Source organism: Podarcis erhardii (assembly GCF_964252035.2).
Source record: "Podarcis erhardii genome assembly, chromosome: 6".
NCBI lineage: Eukaryota > Metazoa > Chordata > Lepidosauria > Squamata > Lacertidae > Podarcis > Podarcis erhardii.
Genome location: NC_138510.1, coordinates 22505656 through 22525293, shown reverse-complemented (window position 1 = coordinate 22525293; position 19638 = coordinate 22505656). Strand labels below are relative to the sequence as shown.

Here is a 19638-nt window from a genome sequence, read left to right as displayed (position 1 = left end):
AATTTTTGTGTGTGTGCTAGAGTGGGACTTTTAGGTAAAGATACATTATCATGGAGACAGTGGCAGACTGTCTCAGTCCTATGATTGTTCCATGGGGCGATATCCTTCAAGGAAGGATGCAAATGGCCTTGAGCTATTTAGGGCTGAGGATAATGTTTCAGCATTTAAAAAATTCACCAAGTAATCATGAAGGCTAAGGCAGTGGTGACCTCGTTGGAGCTCAGTGAACCCCGACGACCATTCCTAACTGAGAGAAAACGGTTGGCCAGAAAGAGGCAGTAGGGTGGGAGACAGTTTCTCCCAGCTCTGTGGATTTCAAACTTCCTCCCTTCCAATGAATTTTCCCATATCAGTCGCTATACACAGAGGAACCCCTCTGGACCTGCCATTGAGCCCCTGCATGTTGCTGACCATGCTATGATATTCTCTCAGGTCATGCCCAGTGCCAGCCAGGTCAGTTGGGCCTTGCTGCCCACTCAAGCCTAGAGCTAGCCCTAGAATGTGCCTAATGTCCTCATGTAGTTGCAGCAGAAGATAAGTAAAGGCGATAAGCTGCCTGTCACAGAAGCTTGCCTGCCATTGCTAATCTTCTTACTGAGGACCCTCCAATAAGCTTCGTAGGAATTCCTGGATTCCCAGGAAGATACTTTGCAGATCCCTGTTTTTTAGACAAGATGATATATATGTAGGACGCTTTTGACTGTCCCGAATTCTCCTCTCCATACCCTCCAAGTATGACATGAAATAGCCCCAAAGAGAAAATGCATAAATTGTGGCTGTCCTGGATGCATTCTGGGATAGCATTCAGGAATTTAAGTGTGTGTAGAAATGTCCTTGGATTAAAGCTGTGACCATGTTAGCACCAGATCAAAAGAATGCCCAAACAAGTGCCAGGAATAAACAGATGACATCATAGGAACACTATGAGCTGTTTTCCTTTGCCATATCACTGGGGTAAAAGTGAGGTCTGAAAGTGCCCTCAGTCATAACATCCTTGGTTAGGTGTGTCTGGTTCCAGGGCATCATAAACAATGACCCTGATGTGAGGAATTTACAGTCTAAATTGGATGAGGCCCAAACTATGCTGACAAAACAGAGTCATGCATGGTCATTGTTGATTGGTTTATACTCTGTTAGCTATGGAATTAAAAATGATGTCTCAGCTGATGCGCTTCCAGCATTCTGGAAATTAATTTAATGCTCAAAATCAGGGGTCAGCAAACATTTTCAGCAGGGGGCCAGTCCACTGTCCCTCAGACCTTGTGGGGGGGCCAGCTATATTTTTGGGGGGGAAATGAACTAATTCCTATGCCCCACAAATAACCCAGAGATGCATTTTAAATAAAAGCACACATTCTACTCATGTAAAAACATGATTTCTGGACCGTTCGCGGACCGGATTTAGGAGGCGATTGGGCCGGATCTGCCCCCTGGGCCTTAGTTTGCCTACCCATGCTCAAAACATTCCCCGGCAGGCAGTGAAGCAGAAACTAATATTGACTTAATAAAATCTACATATGCTAAAATGTTAATGCAAAATGTAGTGATGGGTGGAGTAGCAGTTAGCAAAGTCAGCATTTTAGTTTTGATAAAAGTACTTTTAATTGTCAGTCTTAAACTTGTTAGAGTTGTTTCGCATAAAACTACATGCTTGCAAGAAAGCAATCCCAATCTGCTGTATGACAGCTTCATACATGCACGCTCATGATTCTGTGAACAAATGTAACATCAGGTCAGATTATTTGTCCAGCTCGCTGAATTTTTTCCATGCCTTGTCAGGCAAAGATGCCTGTTTGTCCCCTACTGAAATTAGGCTTGAAAGAGGCATTCTGTTGTAGCCAGCAGAGAGTACATTATGGTATGTGCTTGGTTGCAGAGTGTTTGTCATCCCCATGGACATTTCTTTGGTTTGCAAATGTGCCCTTGGTTACAAAAAGATGGACCCTTGAGGTGTCTCAGGCAGAAGTTTTTCACATCACCGCCAGGATTCTGTTTCTCACAGTGGCAGCCAGATGCTTTTGAGAAACTTCTTCAGACCTTTGTGCTACTCATGCAGAGGTTTAGACAGCAACTATCAAGCCCAGGAACATTGGGGCCAGGGATTACATGTATGCCCCTTCACCTGTTTTACTCTTTGCATGTTCAGGCAAACTCCTAAACCGAACTTGTGTTTCTGATTTTAAGCAAAGGAAAGTATATAACAGATGGGTCTGGTAGGTGTGGGATCCCAGAATGCAAATTTTCAAGGGTCATTCATGATCTTTTAATCAAGGGTCTGCAAATGTGTTCACCAGCCTACTACCAGTGGCAATCTTAAACTGCATTTGTGACATGCATACACACATGCACACAAATACACACAAAATGAGAGACAACTAGGCAGGGGCTCACTTCTGACTTTGTATTGGATTTTGGAGGCACTTGTTAGCCATAAGTAGTCATGCTGCTTCCAAGTGCCTCTGAAGGCAAACATTATCTCAGGGCTGAGTCATTGCCCTTCTGCCATACAGAAAGCACAGGAACACTGAACATGGCACAGGACCGACATTTGTGGATTCCAGCTTTTAATTTTACATTGATAAGGGTTTCAGTATTCTGCTGGGCTGGGCTGCAGATTCAGCCTGGCATCTGTTCACTGTGCAGAGCTCTTAGATGTTTTCCAAGTAACATTTGCATGACTCTGCTAATCCAAATCTCATTTACAGTCTAATGAAACCTCGATGCAGAAAATCCCATAAACAATCCAAGGGGGACACGTTTGTTGGCCAGTTGTCACAGCTACACTCTTGTCAAGGGAGGAAGAGAAGACAGAGCCTGTCTCAGTACCCATTGCGAATAGGGAGCCCACATCCATGACTTTCCCAGAAGGGGAGCCCTGTTCATCTATTGTAGGAAAGCCTATAATGATGCTTGTGCTACTCTTAAATTCTAAAAAATACAGTATGGTATAAGAGTCATCAGATGTGTTTCCTTGAGTTGCTGGTGTTGTGGAGAGAATTTGTAAATAGAAAGGTCAGAGGGCAATGAAATGTAGACAGTACAGACAGTGACAATTACAATTAACAGCATCTATTCACAAAGGATGTGTAGGTGATGAGAGAAACATCCTGGCATTGGATAGCTAATTAAAACAAATTGTGACCCATTATCTGAATTCAAGCCACAAATGATAGAACTTAGCCCCGTGACAAGCCTACATACATATTAGTAATGTTGTTCTGCATATCCTCCAACATTTTGTGACAAAAATTCAGGGCACCCCCACCATCCCCGTCATTGACCCCTTCCTCGCCTGCCTGCCCACTGCCACAACCTTCTTGCTTGTCCCCACCTTTCCCCCTCTCTCTTTTCTTTGCTGTCTTCTGCCTCCTGCCTCCTGCTCTGCAGCTTCACAAGATGTGGCATGGCCTCTGGGAAGGTCGCCCCTCTCCATGCCGCATCTGAAAAACCAGGGCATCCCAGATTGGGATCAGAAGCTGGGGCAGCTTCTGTCAATTCGGGATGTCCTGATTAAATCAGGACACTTGAGGGGTATGCTTCTGATACACATCTTCCTCCATACATATAGATTCTATACTATACATCAGGGGTGTCCAAACTTTTTTCAAAGAGGGACAGATTTGATGAAGTGAAGGGCTGTGAGGGCCAACCAAAGGGCCGACCAAAGTTGTTGATCCTCTTTTAGGATTGAAGCTGTTGAGGTTTTTTTTTAGGATTTTACCCCAGGAAATAAACTGCCACAGGGGCCAGATTAGGCCCCCGAAACGGACTTTGGACATGTCTGCTATACATACTACAACTGAGTTTTGTAACTAAAGTTCAATCTGCTGTGTAGGAGATGGAGCAGGGTGTCAGACAGTCATGGTTCCTGTGCAGGGTTAGATATGGTTAGATATGGTTCCTGTGCAGGGTGTTTGCTCTGATACTTCCATGTATAATAGGACCAGTTGCAGAGATTGAAAATGGAGATAAAATCTTTCTTTCCCATTCATTCAGGCTCCCTCTTTTCCACACAACAGTGATGCAGAGAGCACAGATACTAGCCAGCCACCAGCAGACAGTTTTTTCATGATTATCTCTAGGCCAGGAGTAGGAATGTGGGAGAAAATTGATTCAGTTTGCATTTATAGGTGAATCTACCTAATCCACACTTCCTGAAACAATGTGTGCAAACCAAAACACAGCCATCCTTGGAAATTCACACTTTTTGCACTGCAGTTTTCCTGAAAAGTAATGTGGAAAGCATGCATGAAATTGATGGGGTGGGGAGGAATTCAGTGTAGTGGTGTGGCAATCATTCTATCAGAACAAGCATTTCAGCTTGCCAGATGGAAGAATCTCCCTCAACTGGCCCCACACATTGTTCTGTATGTTCTCCCCACAACCCCTAGCCAATTTGAAGGTAGGGGGAGGGGAAAGCCCCATTGTGTGGTGCTTCTATTAGCAGGACTTAGTTGTTGAATTAGTTGAATCTGGCCCTACCATTAGTAAAAATAGCATACAGAAACCCATTATATAAGGGGAAATTGCTTTGTATATTAGACAAAGTTACATACAGAGATTAGGAGAAATTTGTACTAAATGCTGCTGAATTTTCATGAAGACTTTTTTTTCAGCAAAACAATATGGAGATGTAGAGATCTTAATTTAAGAGTGGGGAAATGAGAAACAGAGAGAAAACAAAACTGATGGATTTGCCTATTCCTAGCTAGCAGTGGGCAGAATTGAGACGTATGAGATCTACTTTGCTTTTAACAAGACAGTCAAGGCCCACCAACTGAAGCCAGGTATAAAGAGTGGCTTGAGAGCAGAACCAAAGGCAAAATAATGGCTTGGGGAAAAGGTTATCTTCATTGGCCTCACCACCTCTTCCTCCTCCACTCCCCACCCCCTGCACCCTGCAACATTTTCCCAATGCAGCCTGCAACTTGGGTTCTGCTGCACTGTGGATATAACCTTCTCCATATGTGAAAGAATATTGTTTTCCCCATTAGGTGTATGTGTAGCCTGTGAGTTTCTTTTTCTTCTTTCTATTCACATAGAAAGCCATAATTCAACCATCCCCCATTCTCATTTGTCTTCTTTTTGATAATTCACTATTGTTTTAAGCACCTGGTTAGAGTTCAGATGCCTCTTAGGAAACCTAGTTAAGGTTGTAATCTTCCTTGCCAACTCAACCGTGTGCAGGAGTATCTTGCCTACTGCATCTCAGACCAGGACGCTCCAAAGGGACATCAATCATTCAATCTCTTCCACAATTAATGATCTAAGTAGCTGTGGGGTTTCATGCCAAGAAGATATTGATGTCCTTGTAGGGCTTGATTTATGTTTAGTTTAATTATGTTAAAGTGCAGTGCCTCAGCTAAACTGGAGCATTTGATCATGTGTTAATTATCTGAGCGATCCTAGGTGTTGATCCTTGGGCAGTCGTTCTTTAAACAGATCCACTGTTCAGAACCTGCCTCTTTATTAAATGATAAGAAAATAGCGACAGTAGGTTTCTAATTGGGGGGGGGGATTCAAAATAATCTGTGTGACCTGTGAAAGACTTCCAGGGTCCATGAAGGAAGGCTAGACAGAATCACTCAACAGGTAAATAGATGCTCTTGTTAAGTATGTGTTTAGGTATCAGATCTCAGAACAGAGTGTTATTTTTTCTCAGTATTGGCCTGGGGCCCATTTGTCCAAGTCTCTCTTAATAGAAATGCAGTTCATCCCCTGGCTTACTGTGAAGTGTGGTCCTCCATTTTCATTCAGGGAAAGGTGAGCTCTGCCTGTGAAGCTTGACCCAGTTATCTGGAATAGGCAGGACTGTGAGGGAACGTGAAGGCTGTCATTCCTATATCTAGAGACTCATCATAGCCTCATGCCTTTCCCCATACCTCCCTCCCCTCAGTGCATCTGGCACATGGTTGCGACCCTGACCCCTGCATCTCACCCCTGCCTCCTAGGCTGCCTGCCCCTTTCTCTGTTACTGGTTTGATCTGTGATGGTACCTACTGTTGTAAATTTCATGGCACGACACTGAAAGGCTGTCCAATCCAAGTCTGGTTTAAAAATAAATATCCCTAAGAAGGGAGAGCAGGAGGGGCCATGACGTTGGCCATCCTCATTTGTCTCTCCCTTGGTGATGCATTTTCTTTTTCTTTTTTGGCAATGCGTAAGCGGTCACCAGCAATGGAGATTGAAATGCCTGACTCACATTCCTGCAAGATGCCAACGCCTTGTTGGCTTGAATTCCCATTGCAGTCATACTGAATGTAGTGTCCTTCACTTCCTGCAAGGGTGGCCATGAGTCTTATTTTACAGAAGACAGTCCTATATTTGAAAGGTTGTCCAGTTCAAGTCCAAACAAGTTCTTTTAAGAGCCATAAGAATAGAGGCACTTTGAAGTTTGCCCATCAACAGTTAGCATCGGGACTGGAGATTGAGCAGGCACGCCAGTCTACCTAGGGTTTCTCCAGGTGACATGGTTATTCAGCATTTATCCTGATTTGCTTGCAGAAAGCTTTCATAGTGGTTAGACTATTGTACTGCCTTTGTTGAGCTTTTGTTATGATTTGGTTTACAGGGAAATTATACAACAATGACTGTTCATCTTGCGTTTATCATAACTTGCTTGCATATATCTTCCCACTGATCACTTGTTCATCCCAGACTTTTCAGTGGATTTCCCTGTCACTTTCCTAACCACATAAGTCTGTTGTTGTTTCTTATGTCAACTTGTTGTGGTGGGGCAGCAAAGCACTTTAATCCACTTTTAACTGTGCAAACCTAAATGTTTGCCATGCTCTTGAATTCCTTCAAAATAGTGACAGTTTGGAGGTGCCGTAGTCACTATGGTGAAATGTAATATATTTCTGTTGAAAGTATAGTGAATTTTCCTAAATTTTGCCTATGTGGCCATCCTACTAGCTGCCCCCAAACCATTCATAGAGGTCTCATTCACACTTCTCTTGTACCACTGTTTCACCTGGGAAAACCCACTCTTTACAGCTGAATTGGAGCAGACATCCATCAGGTTTTCCGTGGATTGACGTTCGTTCTGATTCAGCGATAAGGGACAGGTTTCCCAGGGAAAGCAGTGGGGCAAACAGAAAACTGCTCAGACCCTTGCCTTCAAAAGCACAGGACAAGTGTGGGTCCATCACATAAGTGGCTCCATCACATAAGAAGAGATAAACATTGATCTCATACCAATTGATCTCATACCAATTCAAGTTTCAATTTACCCCACCCAATTTATTACAAAGCTGTTTGCTCCCATCACTAATCATTCCTTGTATGAACACAAACAAGTATTTCAGGTGTGTTTATCTTAGGAGGACCAACTCTGGTTAACTTCTTCATTCATCCCTGGCTTTGTTGGTGTTTTTGTGCTTAAAAGGAAGGTACTGCTTAAGATGGGCTGATGCAATCATGCTAAAGTTCTAGACAGCAGCCTTTGAGGGAAGACCCTTGTGCATGGAGACGCCTGAAGATTAGCATGATGAGGGGTTGTCTGATGTTATTGCCAAGTTGTTCCTTTGATCTCATTTTCTGGAGTCACGAATGACTGAGGAGGGCTGAGCTTATAGTTGTCAGTGGAGAAAGATGTTACCTGATATTTGAACTTCCATTGAGGTAGCCATGTTACATAGCTGTGACAGGAGAGGTTTCGAATAAAAGGAAAATAAGTTTTTCCACCATAGCACAGCCTCATCTTTTTGTTGAAGAATAGAGTCGATGATAGTAGGTGCTATTGGAATGTTGCTGCTTGTGAAGACTACTGGAGAAAGAATATTGAATTGTTTGCTATATCCCTATATTGCTACCATTAATCACAATAAGTCATTTTCTACATTACACTGAGGATAGTGTCTTGTATTGCAAACATAAATAATTGTCCCCAGGGCTATATACAGGCACAAGTTAATGGGTGAGCCAGCAACATATATATTGGCAACTTCCACAATTTTCTATGCTCATATTTTCGTGTTGAAGGATACAGATTTCAGCACCGTTCCTTTGAAATGAGGGAAAGGTCATAGCTCAGTGGTAGAGCACATGGTTGTGTATGAAAGGTCCTAGGTTCAATCCTCAACATTTTTAGATTGGCCCAGGGAAAAACTCCTGTCTTGAAACCCCAGAGAGCCTCTGCCAGTTGGACTAGATAATACTGAATTAGACATACCAATATTTGGACTTGATATAAGGCAACTTCCTTATGTTCCTAATTCTCCACAAACAGGCACACATCAAGTGCATTAATGGAGGAACATTAATCCTACATCTCTTCCTAGTCACTCCTTGCCCATTAGCTGCCTTGATTGGGTTTTTCACGCTGTGCCTCTTCTCAGTGAGTTCTTCTGGAGAGTTAAAGCTTATGTGGTTAAAGATCTGGTTAAAGATTGATTTTACCTTGTGCTGCATATTCTGGACACTTTGCTTCCAACATCAGTTCTTTAGGCACAATAAGACATAAATATGCCATTGGGCCTCCCACAGATTACAGTGGAATTAATCACACTGATTATATGCTACCAAAAAAGGAGATGCTGTGCCTGTTTATAGCTTCTTGGGGGCCTTCTGTGAGCTGTCAGGGCTTAAAACTGCAGATTTCTACCTCCTCGGCCAAATGTCTCCAAATGGCCGTGGAGCCAGAGAGCTGCTTAACAGGATGCAGGGTGCCAAAAACATTCCCCCACAGAACAGGCCTCAAAGGATAGGGATCTCTCTGGATGAGTTAATAGGAAGAATCGTGCTTTCAATTCAAAGGAGGTTGAAGCGTGGTGGGATTTGTTGCATCAAGAAACAGAATGTCCTGTGGGTTATCTAAATGGCATTGCTGGAGGGAGGGCAGAGAATGCTGTGTACACACTAGGTGACTCATGTGAGATTTTTGAAATGTTTCATTGGGATGTAGATACTTAAGTGCCTTTGAAAGATTCACTTCTTCATACGGCACATAGTTAACCTGTGGCAGACGTAGCCAACCCTTCAGATACTGTTGGGCTCCAGTTCTGTCAGCCCTGGCCAGCATAACTAGTGGTCAGGGATGATGGGAGTGGCAACAACGTCTGAGGGGCAACTTGTTGGCTACCCCGACTTAAGGATTATTTGCTGCCACAAGATATGGTGACAGGCACTTGGTTAGATGGCTTTAGAAGGGGATTAGGCAAATTCATGGAGGAGAAGGTTATCAATTGCTAATAGCCATGGTGTGTGTGTGTGTGTGTGTGTGTGTGTGTGTGTGTGTGTATATATATATATATGAGAGACACGGGTGGCGCTGTGGGTTAAACCACAGGGCCTAGGACTTGCCAATCAGAAGGTCGGCAGTTCGAATCCTCGCGACGGGGTGAGCTCCCGTTTTTCGGTCCCTGCTCCTGCCAACCTAGCAGTTCGAAAGCACGTCAAAGTGCAAGTAGATAAATAGGTACTGCTCCGGCGGGAAGGTAAACGGCGTTTCTGTGTGCTGCTCTGGTTCACCAGAAGCTGCTTAGTCATGCTGGCCACATGACCCGGAAGCTGTCAGTGGACAAACTCTGGCTCCCTCGGCCAATAAAGCGAGATGAGCATCGCAATCCCAGAGTCAGCCACGACTGGACCTAATGGTCAGGGGTCCCTTTACACACACACACACACACACACACACACACGCTCTTTCAAGGTTCAGGGGCAGCATGCCTCTAAGTACCAGATGCTGGGGAACAGCAGAGAGAAGGGTCATGCCCTGTTTCTCAATTTCCTAGGTTTATTTGCTTGGCCACTGTGGGACTTGATGTTGGATACTGTTATTGGAAGGACATGGAGGGGGCTTCTCCCAGAACTTTGTATCAATTGATACAGCAGATTGCCTCGAATGAGAAACTTCCCCATAAACTGAGGATGGCAAGAGGGGGAAAAGAACACAGACACATTTACAGCAGACTGGTATTGTTTTATTGCATGCGTGGCTAAGATGGACAACAAGAGCCTTCCTACAGCATATAGGATCTTCTGGCTGGTCCAACAGCTGGACACTCTTCATTCTGCAGATTGAAACAATCTTTATGCTCTGTGCCGCATTTCTTGACTTTGTGCTTTGTTTCTTGCTGCATCTTTATTATTGTTTGTATTGTGAAAACTAAAATAAAAAGTATCAAAAGGAAAATAAAGAAATACGTTTTATTAGTTTTCCTTGGCATACCTTGCATGGAGAAGAACTAGATATAGGTAGGGAGCCGTAGTCGAAACAAAATAAAAAATTCCTTGCACACAAAAGCTCATACCAGTTACAAACTTTGTTGGTCTCTAAGGTGCTACTGGAAGGAATTTTTTTATTTTATGGAGAAGAAATGTGCAAGATCATCTCTGCTTCCTTGCTAAAAAGCCTTCTCAGACTATCACTTTACAGCACAACAGTCACATGGTTGTTACTCGTATGCTGCACCCAAATGCCTCCTTTCAAGGTAGCACTTTTGTTGTGAAGCTACCGTGTTTTCTCACAACTCTGACTGCCATATGTTATCATATGTGCTTCTTCCACCAGCTGGTGTATTTTGAGAGCAGAGGAAATGTGCTAGATCTGCAAAGCTGCAACACTGCAATTACTGAGCAAAAAATCTGGTTGTGCAGAAAGGGTATCTTCAGTAGATGCCCATGACTGTTGCACAAACGTCACACTTTATCCACAATAGCAATAGCAGATAACATACATCACCAAAGGGGCAGGACTGAATTGAATTTTGTCAGTGACAACAATTTTCTTGGTCCTGGTAAAATTGGTTATCTCAATGATGATTGCTTAATGTGAACAGAAGAAATCTGTAATCTTCATAATAAAAAGAGTCTGGGAGTTTTGATTTAAAAGGTAAAGGAACCCCTGACCATTAGGTCCAGTCGTGACTGACTCTGGGGTAACGGCGCTTATCTCGCTTTATTGGCCGAGGGAGCTGGCGTACACTGTTGGAGAAAAGTAAATGCTCAAACATTGCAGGACTGGATAATGAAGATATGGGAAGTCAAGCTGCCCAATATAGTAGAGTACAGGAAGGGAGACAAATTATTAACCAGCTTATGGAGAAGTGGAGTTTATTTTATGATGTACTGGTGTAATAAAACAGAAGAAAATGTTGAACTCTATACTTTGCTAAGAACACTGCAACATAAATATAAATACAAAAGCTGGATCTACTAATCAACAAGCTAGTAAAATGTATATCATGATAATATGTATTTTTCATTCCTCCTTACTCCTTTTATTTTATGTTTAAAACAATTACAAAGCAAAGTCATCTATATTAAGGAACTGAGCATCATGCAAGACTGTCATTATGAAACCATTTATTAAAGAGGAGTCCTATTCGCATCAGAAGAGCCACCTTGGAATAAATGGCTAAGGAACTCAGCCTAAGACAGCCTTGGCAACAAATGGAAATACTAATTGCCATGATGGATGTTCTCTCCACAGGACTGCCCATGCCAAAGCCAAGTCAGAAGGGGCTGAGCAAGCAGCAGTGGCAGCTAACAATGAATCCACTTTAGCCAGGTCGATGGCCAGGGAACTATCTCCGGATTTCTATCAGCCAGGTAGGAAGTGAAATCAGCCCAGCTTTGATTTGCTGACTTTCAGCAGTGGTGAGGTACTAAGCAGAGTAAAGCCAAAGTTGACATTACTATAGTACAGCCCATAAGCTGAAGTCCTATGAAGTGTTTGAGTGGAGGGCGTTTAAAACGCAGCATGCATGAGTTGAAGTGGGGGTGCTGAACCAAGTGGCTTTGCTGTCAAATGACTTGAAACATTGCATAGGCTTAGGCACTGAGTGAAGAAAACCATGCAATTGGCCCATGTCATATGTCATAATTATATACTTTTCATGATTTCACAGCCAAGAATAGTATTTAATCAGAGAACTACATACCGGCAACTCTTATCTTACATGGTAGTTACGTTCCAGGGATAGTGTGTAAAGCCAAAATTGTTTACAGTGGTACCTTGGTTTGCAACCATTTTGGATTACAACCACATCAAACCCGGAAGTGCGTGTCCCTTTTTTTGGATTACAACCCATTTTTTTGGGGATTACAACCCCCCCTTTTTTTGGAGGCCCCATTGGCGAAAGTGCACCTTGGGTTACAACCTGTTTTCATTACAGCCGGACCTCTGGAACGGATTATGGTTGTAAACCAAGGTATCACTGTACAGTCAAAACACATTGGGTTCAATGGTAGGTGGGATTGCCAAAATCTTTTTTCCCACATGTCTGCCCCCGTTTTTGTTTATTTTTTTTTAAACCAAGTGCATAAAGCTGCATGTGTACAAGCTAAGCGCATGTAAGTTTCAACTTATATTTTCAGCGAATGAATTTAAGGTTAACCCCTTAGCACTTTAAGGTTAACCCCTAGTCCTGAATGTTACATTGGTATGTGTACGCATGTATGTATATACAGACACACATACAGATATATATAATTGCAATCTTTACTTGATTTAGCATGCAGTTCTATACATCTCTACTCAGAACTAAGTCCCACTGAGATCAGTGGGGCTTACTCTCAGATAAGTGTGTATAGGCCTTTCTCACAAGGAAGTGTGCACAGGATTGCAACCTAACAAGACTTCAGTTGATTAATCAGAGGGAAAATACTCATTAAAAATATGTATTCTGAGGTAATAGGAGGATTTCATAGAAATCAGTGGAGGTCATAAAAAGTAGCCTTAGTAGTATAATAATATACCAAAGCCCACTGATTTGTATTTGTTTCAGTGTGGTGGTATTTGTGTGATTTATTTAGACGAAGATGTCACAAACAGAGAGTCAAGAGACTACGAATGGTCAGTCTGCCGCTGAGTGCTATTTTGAGGAGCTTGAGCAACTGGTGAAATAGCTTCCAAATAGCCTCCTTGCAGCCAGAAATAAATGGCCCTGAATGGGTCTTTTTATGATTGACGGGAGCCTGCAGGCAGGGCAGGATGGCTAAAATAAATGTTTTACAGTTCTCTTCCTCTTGAGCCCCTTTGGTATAGAATTGTGTAGAACAGATATTAGCATCCAATTTATACCATTGCTTTGTCAGAATGATTGAACAGATTTGAAGCTCAATCCTATGTATAATTTCTCAGGAGTGAGTTCCACTGAATTCAGTTGCGTAGGAATCCAGCCTTAAAGATGATTCTCACATTTCTGAAATAGCAACTATATGCTAATACCTCTCGTATTTTCTGTAACCCTTTGTTTTAACCACATGAATACTGTATTTGTACACGCTATAGTGAGGCACAGGTGCCCATGGTTTGCATTAGTGGAGAACATATGGGCCTCCAGATATTCTTAGACTCCAGCTCCCATCAGCCCCAGTGAGTATGGGTAATGATCTGGGGTGATGGGATTTATAGTCCAACAGCATCTGGAAGGTCACAGGTTCCCCATTTCTCCATTAGTGTATGGTACTGTATACCTTAAGTCTGTTAACTGGATTTTTTTTTTTAAACCCAGTGAAATTTGGTGTGCTTTTGTCCCTTTATCAAAGGTTTAAGACCATAAACGCACAAGAAGACCTTTGATGGATTAGTCCAGAGGTCCATTAGCTCAGTATCCTGCTCCCCAAGTAGATAGATCCTCCTAGGAAGCTCACAAGCACGGGATGAAGACAAAAAACATTCCTCATCCTTTGCCCTAATGCAAAGTGTACTTCCTCTATAGTGGTTCCATGGAACTGTCATGGCTAATACCAACTGATAGACCTTTCCGCCATGAATTTGTCCAATTCCCTTTTAAACCCTAGTGCTGTATCCAGTTCTGCTCCACTCGCGTACCTATTTCTGTGCACACAATGGAACTTCCTTTTTTTTCTCCTGTTCCCTCCAGCCCACTATGCAGCCTGAAAATATTTTCTGGGTGGCTTTGAAAATAAAAAAAATCAATATTTCAAATCGATCTGTTGGCAAGCAGAGGTAAATTATTATCTAAGATGTGCAATTTGTTGTTAGAATGGTATACTAAAGATGAGGAAGTCAAAGAAGTGATGATAAAATGGGCGATAGATTTTGGGCATAATATTGAGTTTGATTCTTGGACAAAACTGTGGAATGAAAATTTGAAATTTATGGCTTGTATGGCATTAAAAGAAAATGTAATGAAGATGATGTATAGATGGTATTTGACACCAGTAAAGTTAGCGAAAATGTATAGGATGAGAGATAAAACATGCTGGAAATGTAAAGAATCAGATGGAGATTTTTACCATATGTGGTGGACGTGTGACAAAGTAAAAACATTCTGGGAATTGATCTACAACGAATTAAAAAAGAAGTTTAGATATACCTTTCCCAAAAAACCTGAAGCATTCTTGCTAGGTTTGATGGGAGAGGAAATTGCAAAGATAGACCAAAGACTATTTATGCACACCACAGTAGCAGCGAGAACGTTTAATGGCCCCAAAGTGGAAGTTACAGGAGTTACCAATGATTGCAGAGTGGCAGGCGAAGATGATGGACTTTGCAGACTTGGCCACTGATTTGCAGGATTCGGGACCAGGACGATCAAAAATTTCAAAGGGATTGGAGTAAGTTTATTGGATATTTGAATAATAATTGCAAAAACTTGAAGACACTAGCAGGATTGAAATAAATCCTACAATGTGAACAATAGACATTAAGGAGCTAAAGTGTGAAAAAGGCGGAAAACCTGCTGAAGGGAGGGAGAGAAGTCACACACTCGGCAGAGCAGAAAGTTTTTATGTTTGTTATTGTATTGTCAAAAATATTAAGGAGAAAAATAATAAAAAAATATTTTTTAAAAAAAGAAAAGAAAATATTTTCTGCAGGGTTGAAGGACCCTCCAGAACAGATTCTGGTGGTGTGCAAAAGGAGGAGAGAAAATGTCTAGACCAGCCGCATAAACTAAAGTTGACAGCAGTAGATCTGTCTAAATGTGGGTCTGCTCCAACCCTGTATAAAGCAGGAGCTGTGTGGGTGTCTGTTTGAAGAGGAAGAGGGGCAAGGAAGTGAGAGGTGCTGAGTTATTCTACCTGCAGTCTGACCCCACAGGTACATCTGAGTTCTCTTCTGTTACAGGAGCCCAGCTGAAAGTTGTGGAACTAGAGGAGAGGTGTCAGGGAGATAGTTATATTTTGATCTTAAAACAGTATTCCTTCACCCCATATCTAGGGTAGAAATGCCTCATCCCATTTCTGGCATCCCAAGTGTAAGTTTTCTATAAATATTAATTTTAATTTTTTTAAAAAGGAAGATTGACGTGGAAACAGGACAAAACTGATTTATGAATGAGCACATACAAAAGTGATATAGACTGGATGCAGACTGATATGTCAATCCCTACCTGTGGACAGACAGCAGCAAAGCACAGGGCAAGTTTTACTAATAGATTTTGCTTGCACCAGTTGGCCCTCAGTGGCCTCTCCTCACATAGCACAGGCTGTGCCAGATATATCTGTCTGCCAGAAAATATTCCTTTCAGCTTCAGCAGAGTCCTTCAGGATTACAAGCAGTGGGTAGGTGTCACATGGCCTAGATTCACAGCCACTAATGTACTTGATGGACACTGCTCTTTTTTATTCCCGGGACATCTGGGGGACAGTTTGAGTTTTCTCATATTCATTCACCAGTTAAAATTATCCTTGCTGATCAGTCAGTGAAAGCAGCTTGCCATAGTCATTATTAGAAATGCAAACCAATCTCACACAGGCATAGGAGATGTACCTTTATCTAATCTCTGACCGAACATGTTGGGCAGGATTTGCTCCCTTGAATTTCAGATATTTGAACTCATTACTGGAACAAAATTCTCAGACGCTGTTTCAAAATTGACTTATGGAGGTGGAAAGTCATTCTGTTTCCTGCTGCCATCATAAAAAGCAAATGCAAATATGACATGAGTTTGGTCGGAATTCTCATTAATCATTCAGCTGAAATCATTACAGGAGATTAAATGTATGTGTTCAGCTATGTTTTAAATAGCAGGGTTCCCCCACCCTGATTTCTTGCTCTACAGTAGAATCGCACGGATTTGTAAACAGTTTGGATAATTAATGAAATAGGTCCATTTTCTTGACCACCTCATTATAAAATGGTACTTTGGTTTGGCCCACATGTAACGCTAAGCCAATCTACGGCTTACTGTGAACGAGAAAGTGTGCTGATGCACAGGGAGGAAATTGCAGCTACTGTACTGGGAGCTGAGCCATGGTTTGGCTTAGAGTTACATTTCTAAGCTCATGGTTTCTCTTGCTCCAAGCAAGCCACGAGCTGCAGCCAAAGTTTGTTCTTCGCTTACTGCTCACGGTTTGTTTGGATGATTTATCTGCATTATATTGTATATAATCTATAGGGATACATGTAACCTTCCTGAGAAGTAATAGCCACAGACATCAGTCTGCAGGAAATTCCAGACAAAAACTGACCTTTATCCTGCACTTTCTAGCGCAATCGTTCTGTCACTTTTCTAACTTTAGAAAGTCTGATAAGAAAAATAGCAGAAAATTGCACTGAAAACTGTGGGATGACAACCACTAGCTGGCAAAGTTGTATAACCTCCATACAAGCATGTCAGGTTTAGTGTTCACGATGACATCATATAACCTTTTGGCAAACTTTGGGCAAACATTTCCCCTCCCCCCAAATCTTTTTTATGGTCATAGACCAGTATAAGGAGGGAAGGGTACGATCATTTAAAATCTAGAAAAAAAAAACAAAAAACCATTAAAAACAAAAACTAAAAGGAGTAAAAACAGAATATATACATAAAAGTCTATAAGAATCCAAAAGAAGCTAAGAAAATCCAAAAGAAGTGTTAGGAACATTAGACAAGAATGAAAGAGCGTAAAAGGTTAGTACAGTTGTACCTTTACTTATGTTCACCTCTGGTTATGTATCCTTCGGGATACATGCACGGCAAACCCAGAAGTATTTTTCCAGGTTTCGCCGTATGCGTAGAAGCAGCACCTCTGGATACACACACCTCGGGATCTGACTGGAGCTCCAGAACGGCTCCCATGCACAACCAGAGGTACCACTATATATATAAGACTATAGTAGTCGGTCTACAGAGCACTCTAATATGAGTGCTCATTATATTTAGTTTGTGGCACAGGTTGTAATCCATCGAATTTTGAACGCTGCCGTGCAGAATCTGGCAATGTTGTATGTTGTAGCAGGATTGGTATCTGAAAGCAGCAGGGAGGTATAGAATTGTCCTGTGCGCCCTGGGTACTTATGCAATGATGGTTAAATGAGGCTAGTACAAATCTCTCTATAGTAAAGACACTGGAGAAGCACATGCTCTATTGTTCCTATTTGTCCAGAGTCACAGGAGTATTGCCTCTCCAGATAAGCAATCCTCCTGTATTGGCCTTCAAGGACAGCCAAGGGGAGGGCATGACATTAAGCCAAGGTAAAGGCCATCCGGTGCTTAGGGACTTCAAGTTTAGATAGATATGCCATAGGGGAGGCAGAGTACCTGGAATATTCATTGGCAATAAAAGTTGGGGTCCAGGCTAGATCCAACTAGAGCTCAGTATCTGTAACACGTTGTTTTATGAGAGCTTTAGCCTGTTCGTATCCCATGCTGAGTAGCAAACTTGGAGAGAAGCCCAAGGCTGAGATTTTAGTTACCACAGTTTGTTTCTGTGCGTATTGAAAATCATTGTTCATAGTTAGTGGGGCAAGGCCAAGGGGAAATAAAGATAGTCTGAGCCAGTAGTTGAGTATGGTCACCCACACTCTGGCTTCCACTTTTATGAAACCTGTCTCTAGTCTCAGGGTGGCATTAGAGACACATTTTGGGACTTGAAGGGCTGATCTTTGGAATTTGGATTGTACAAGTTCTAGGGGGCCAAAATTAGAGAAGGGGCCCACCTGGGCACCATAGAGAAGTTGTGCTATTGTTTTGGCCTCATATAATTAGAGTGCTGCAGGTACCGTATTTTTCGCTCTATAGGACGCACCCGAGAATAGGACGCACCTAGTTTTTAGAGGAGGAAAACAAGTAAAAAATATTCTGAATCAAATCATTGCAGCTGCCTTGCCTCGTGGAACCAGCGCAAAAGGAGGAAATGCCGGGAATTACGGGCACAATAAGCTGGGGGAGGGGCAGAAGGGGCAGTCCCCATCCTTCCGGCACATTGTAAATCTAGCAGAGTAAGAGCTGCTTACACGCGTGCAAGCAGCTCTCCCTTTGCTTGAATTACAGCCCCGGCTGAGATTGTCGGGGCTTTATGGGGAAGCTGGGGGTTCCCCCAGCCAACCCGGCCAGTGTCAGGGCTGAAGGGGGAAGCCGGGACTCCTGGCTTCAGCAAAAGGAACCCGAAGCCTTTGGAGCACAGTGCGAGGTCCCACTGCGCTCCAAAGGCTTCAGGCAGCTATCCCTGAAGCCTGGAGAGTGAGAGGGGCGCACTGACCCCTCTCGCTCTCCAGGCTTTAGCCAAAGCAACGCGTAGCCTCCGGAGCGTGGAGGGAGCGCTCCCTTTGTGCTTTGGAAGCTTCGCGTTGCTTTCGCTGAAGCCAAGGAGCCTACATTCGCTCCATAGGACGCACAAACATTTCCCCTTCATTTTTGGAGGGGAAAAAGTGCGTCCTATAGAGTGAAAAATACGGTATATAGTGGCCACCTCTTGTTTTCAGCAACATGTTTCCCATGGGCTTTCCTACTGCCAGTAGAGTGAAAAACTACCCCCAGGTATTTGAAACAAGAGACCTGCTCAACCTTGTGGCCATCTATGCTCCAAGAGCGTCTCATAGGTCTTTGTGCAAACATATCAACAAGAATCCTCAGCCAACAACTGGTCTGGAAGCTGCCTTGGTCACTGTTCTTCCTGTAAAAAAACTGTCAGTGGTGTGGCACATGATCTTCTGTGCTGGAGCGGCAGGGTACACAGCTTCCAGTCAAATAATTGATAAGTGTTCCCCCCAGAGTACTATATCAGATACAATTACAATTCAATCTTATATATGTTGGCTAGAAAGTAAGTCCTGCTGCATTCATTGGGGGTAACTCCATGCAGGAAGTTACCCCCAATGTTAAACCCACCAACTAGAGAGGCAGGAAACCCTCTGAACACAGCCAGCTTACTTCTGAGTTAATATGCACAGAAACTGCCAGTGTTTAATCTATGCAAATCAAATGTCGGTCCCTTGTGTTCAATGGCACTGTTTTTCTCTCAGATATGTACATATAACTGTCCTTTTTTATTGATTTTTTTTTTCTGTGAACAAATAAAGAGAAAGAATGGGGGGTGGAAGAAAGGGAAAAGTGCTTTGAGACTGTAATACAATATGATATATAGATAAATAAGTACCACTATTATTCCAACGAGTATACAAGTCATTACAATTTCTCTAAATGTATTCCAAGTATCATTATGTTTGTCCATGCACAGTCTGTGTCTAAAAGCAATCGTTCATATGTTGCATGAGTATAGCTATCTTCTTAACAAACTAGCAAAATAAGATAGGGGAAGACATTTTCAAGATGGGTCAAGAAGAACTTGCCATATGGACTGAAGTTTTGCAGGTAACTAGTGATGAATTCTTCTTGACTGATTTTGAAACTTTTCCCTGTGTTAATTTCACTACTGCAATGGAAGTGAAATTCTAGAGGGAAAAGTATTCCTCCTGCTAATTATAATGCTTCCCCATATTCATTCATGTAGCAGTCA

At 42.5% G+C, this 19638-nt stretch overlaps 1 protein-coding gene across 4 annotated transcripts in view; it reads left to right on the top strand.

Moving 5' to 3' along the window:
* The window catches only part of JPH2 (junctophilin 2), a 68055-nt gene that overhangs the window by 40252 nt on the left and 8165 nt on the right, over positions 1-19638 (top strand). For 3 of the 4 annotated variants that reach the window (XM_081867663.1, XM_081867664.1, XM_081867665.1), the window contains exon 3: positions 11435-11553. The exons of the other annotated variant lie outside the window; for it this stretch is intronic. In XM_081867663.1, the coding sequence (XP_081723789.1) occupies positions 11435-11553 (119 nt within the window). The remainder of the gene's footprint in view (positions 1-11434; positions 11554-19638) is intronic. 4 annotated transcript variants of the gene reach the window in all.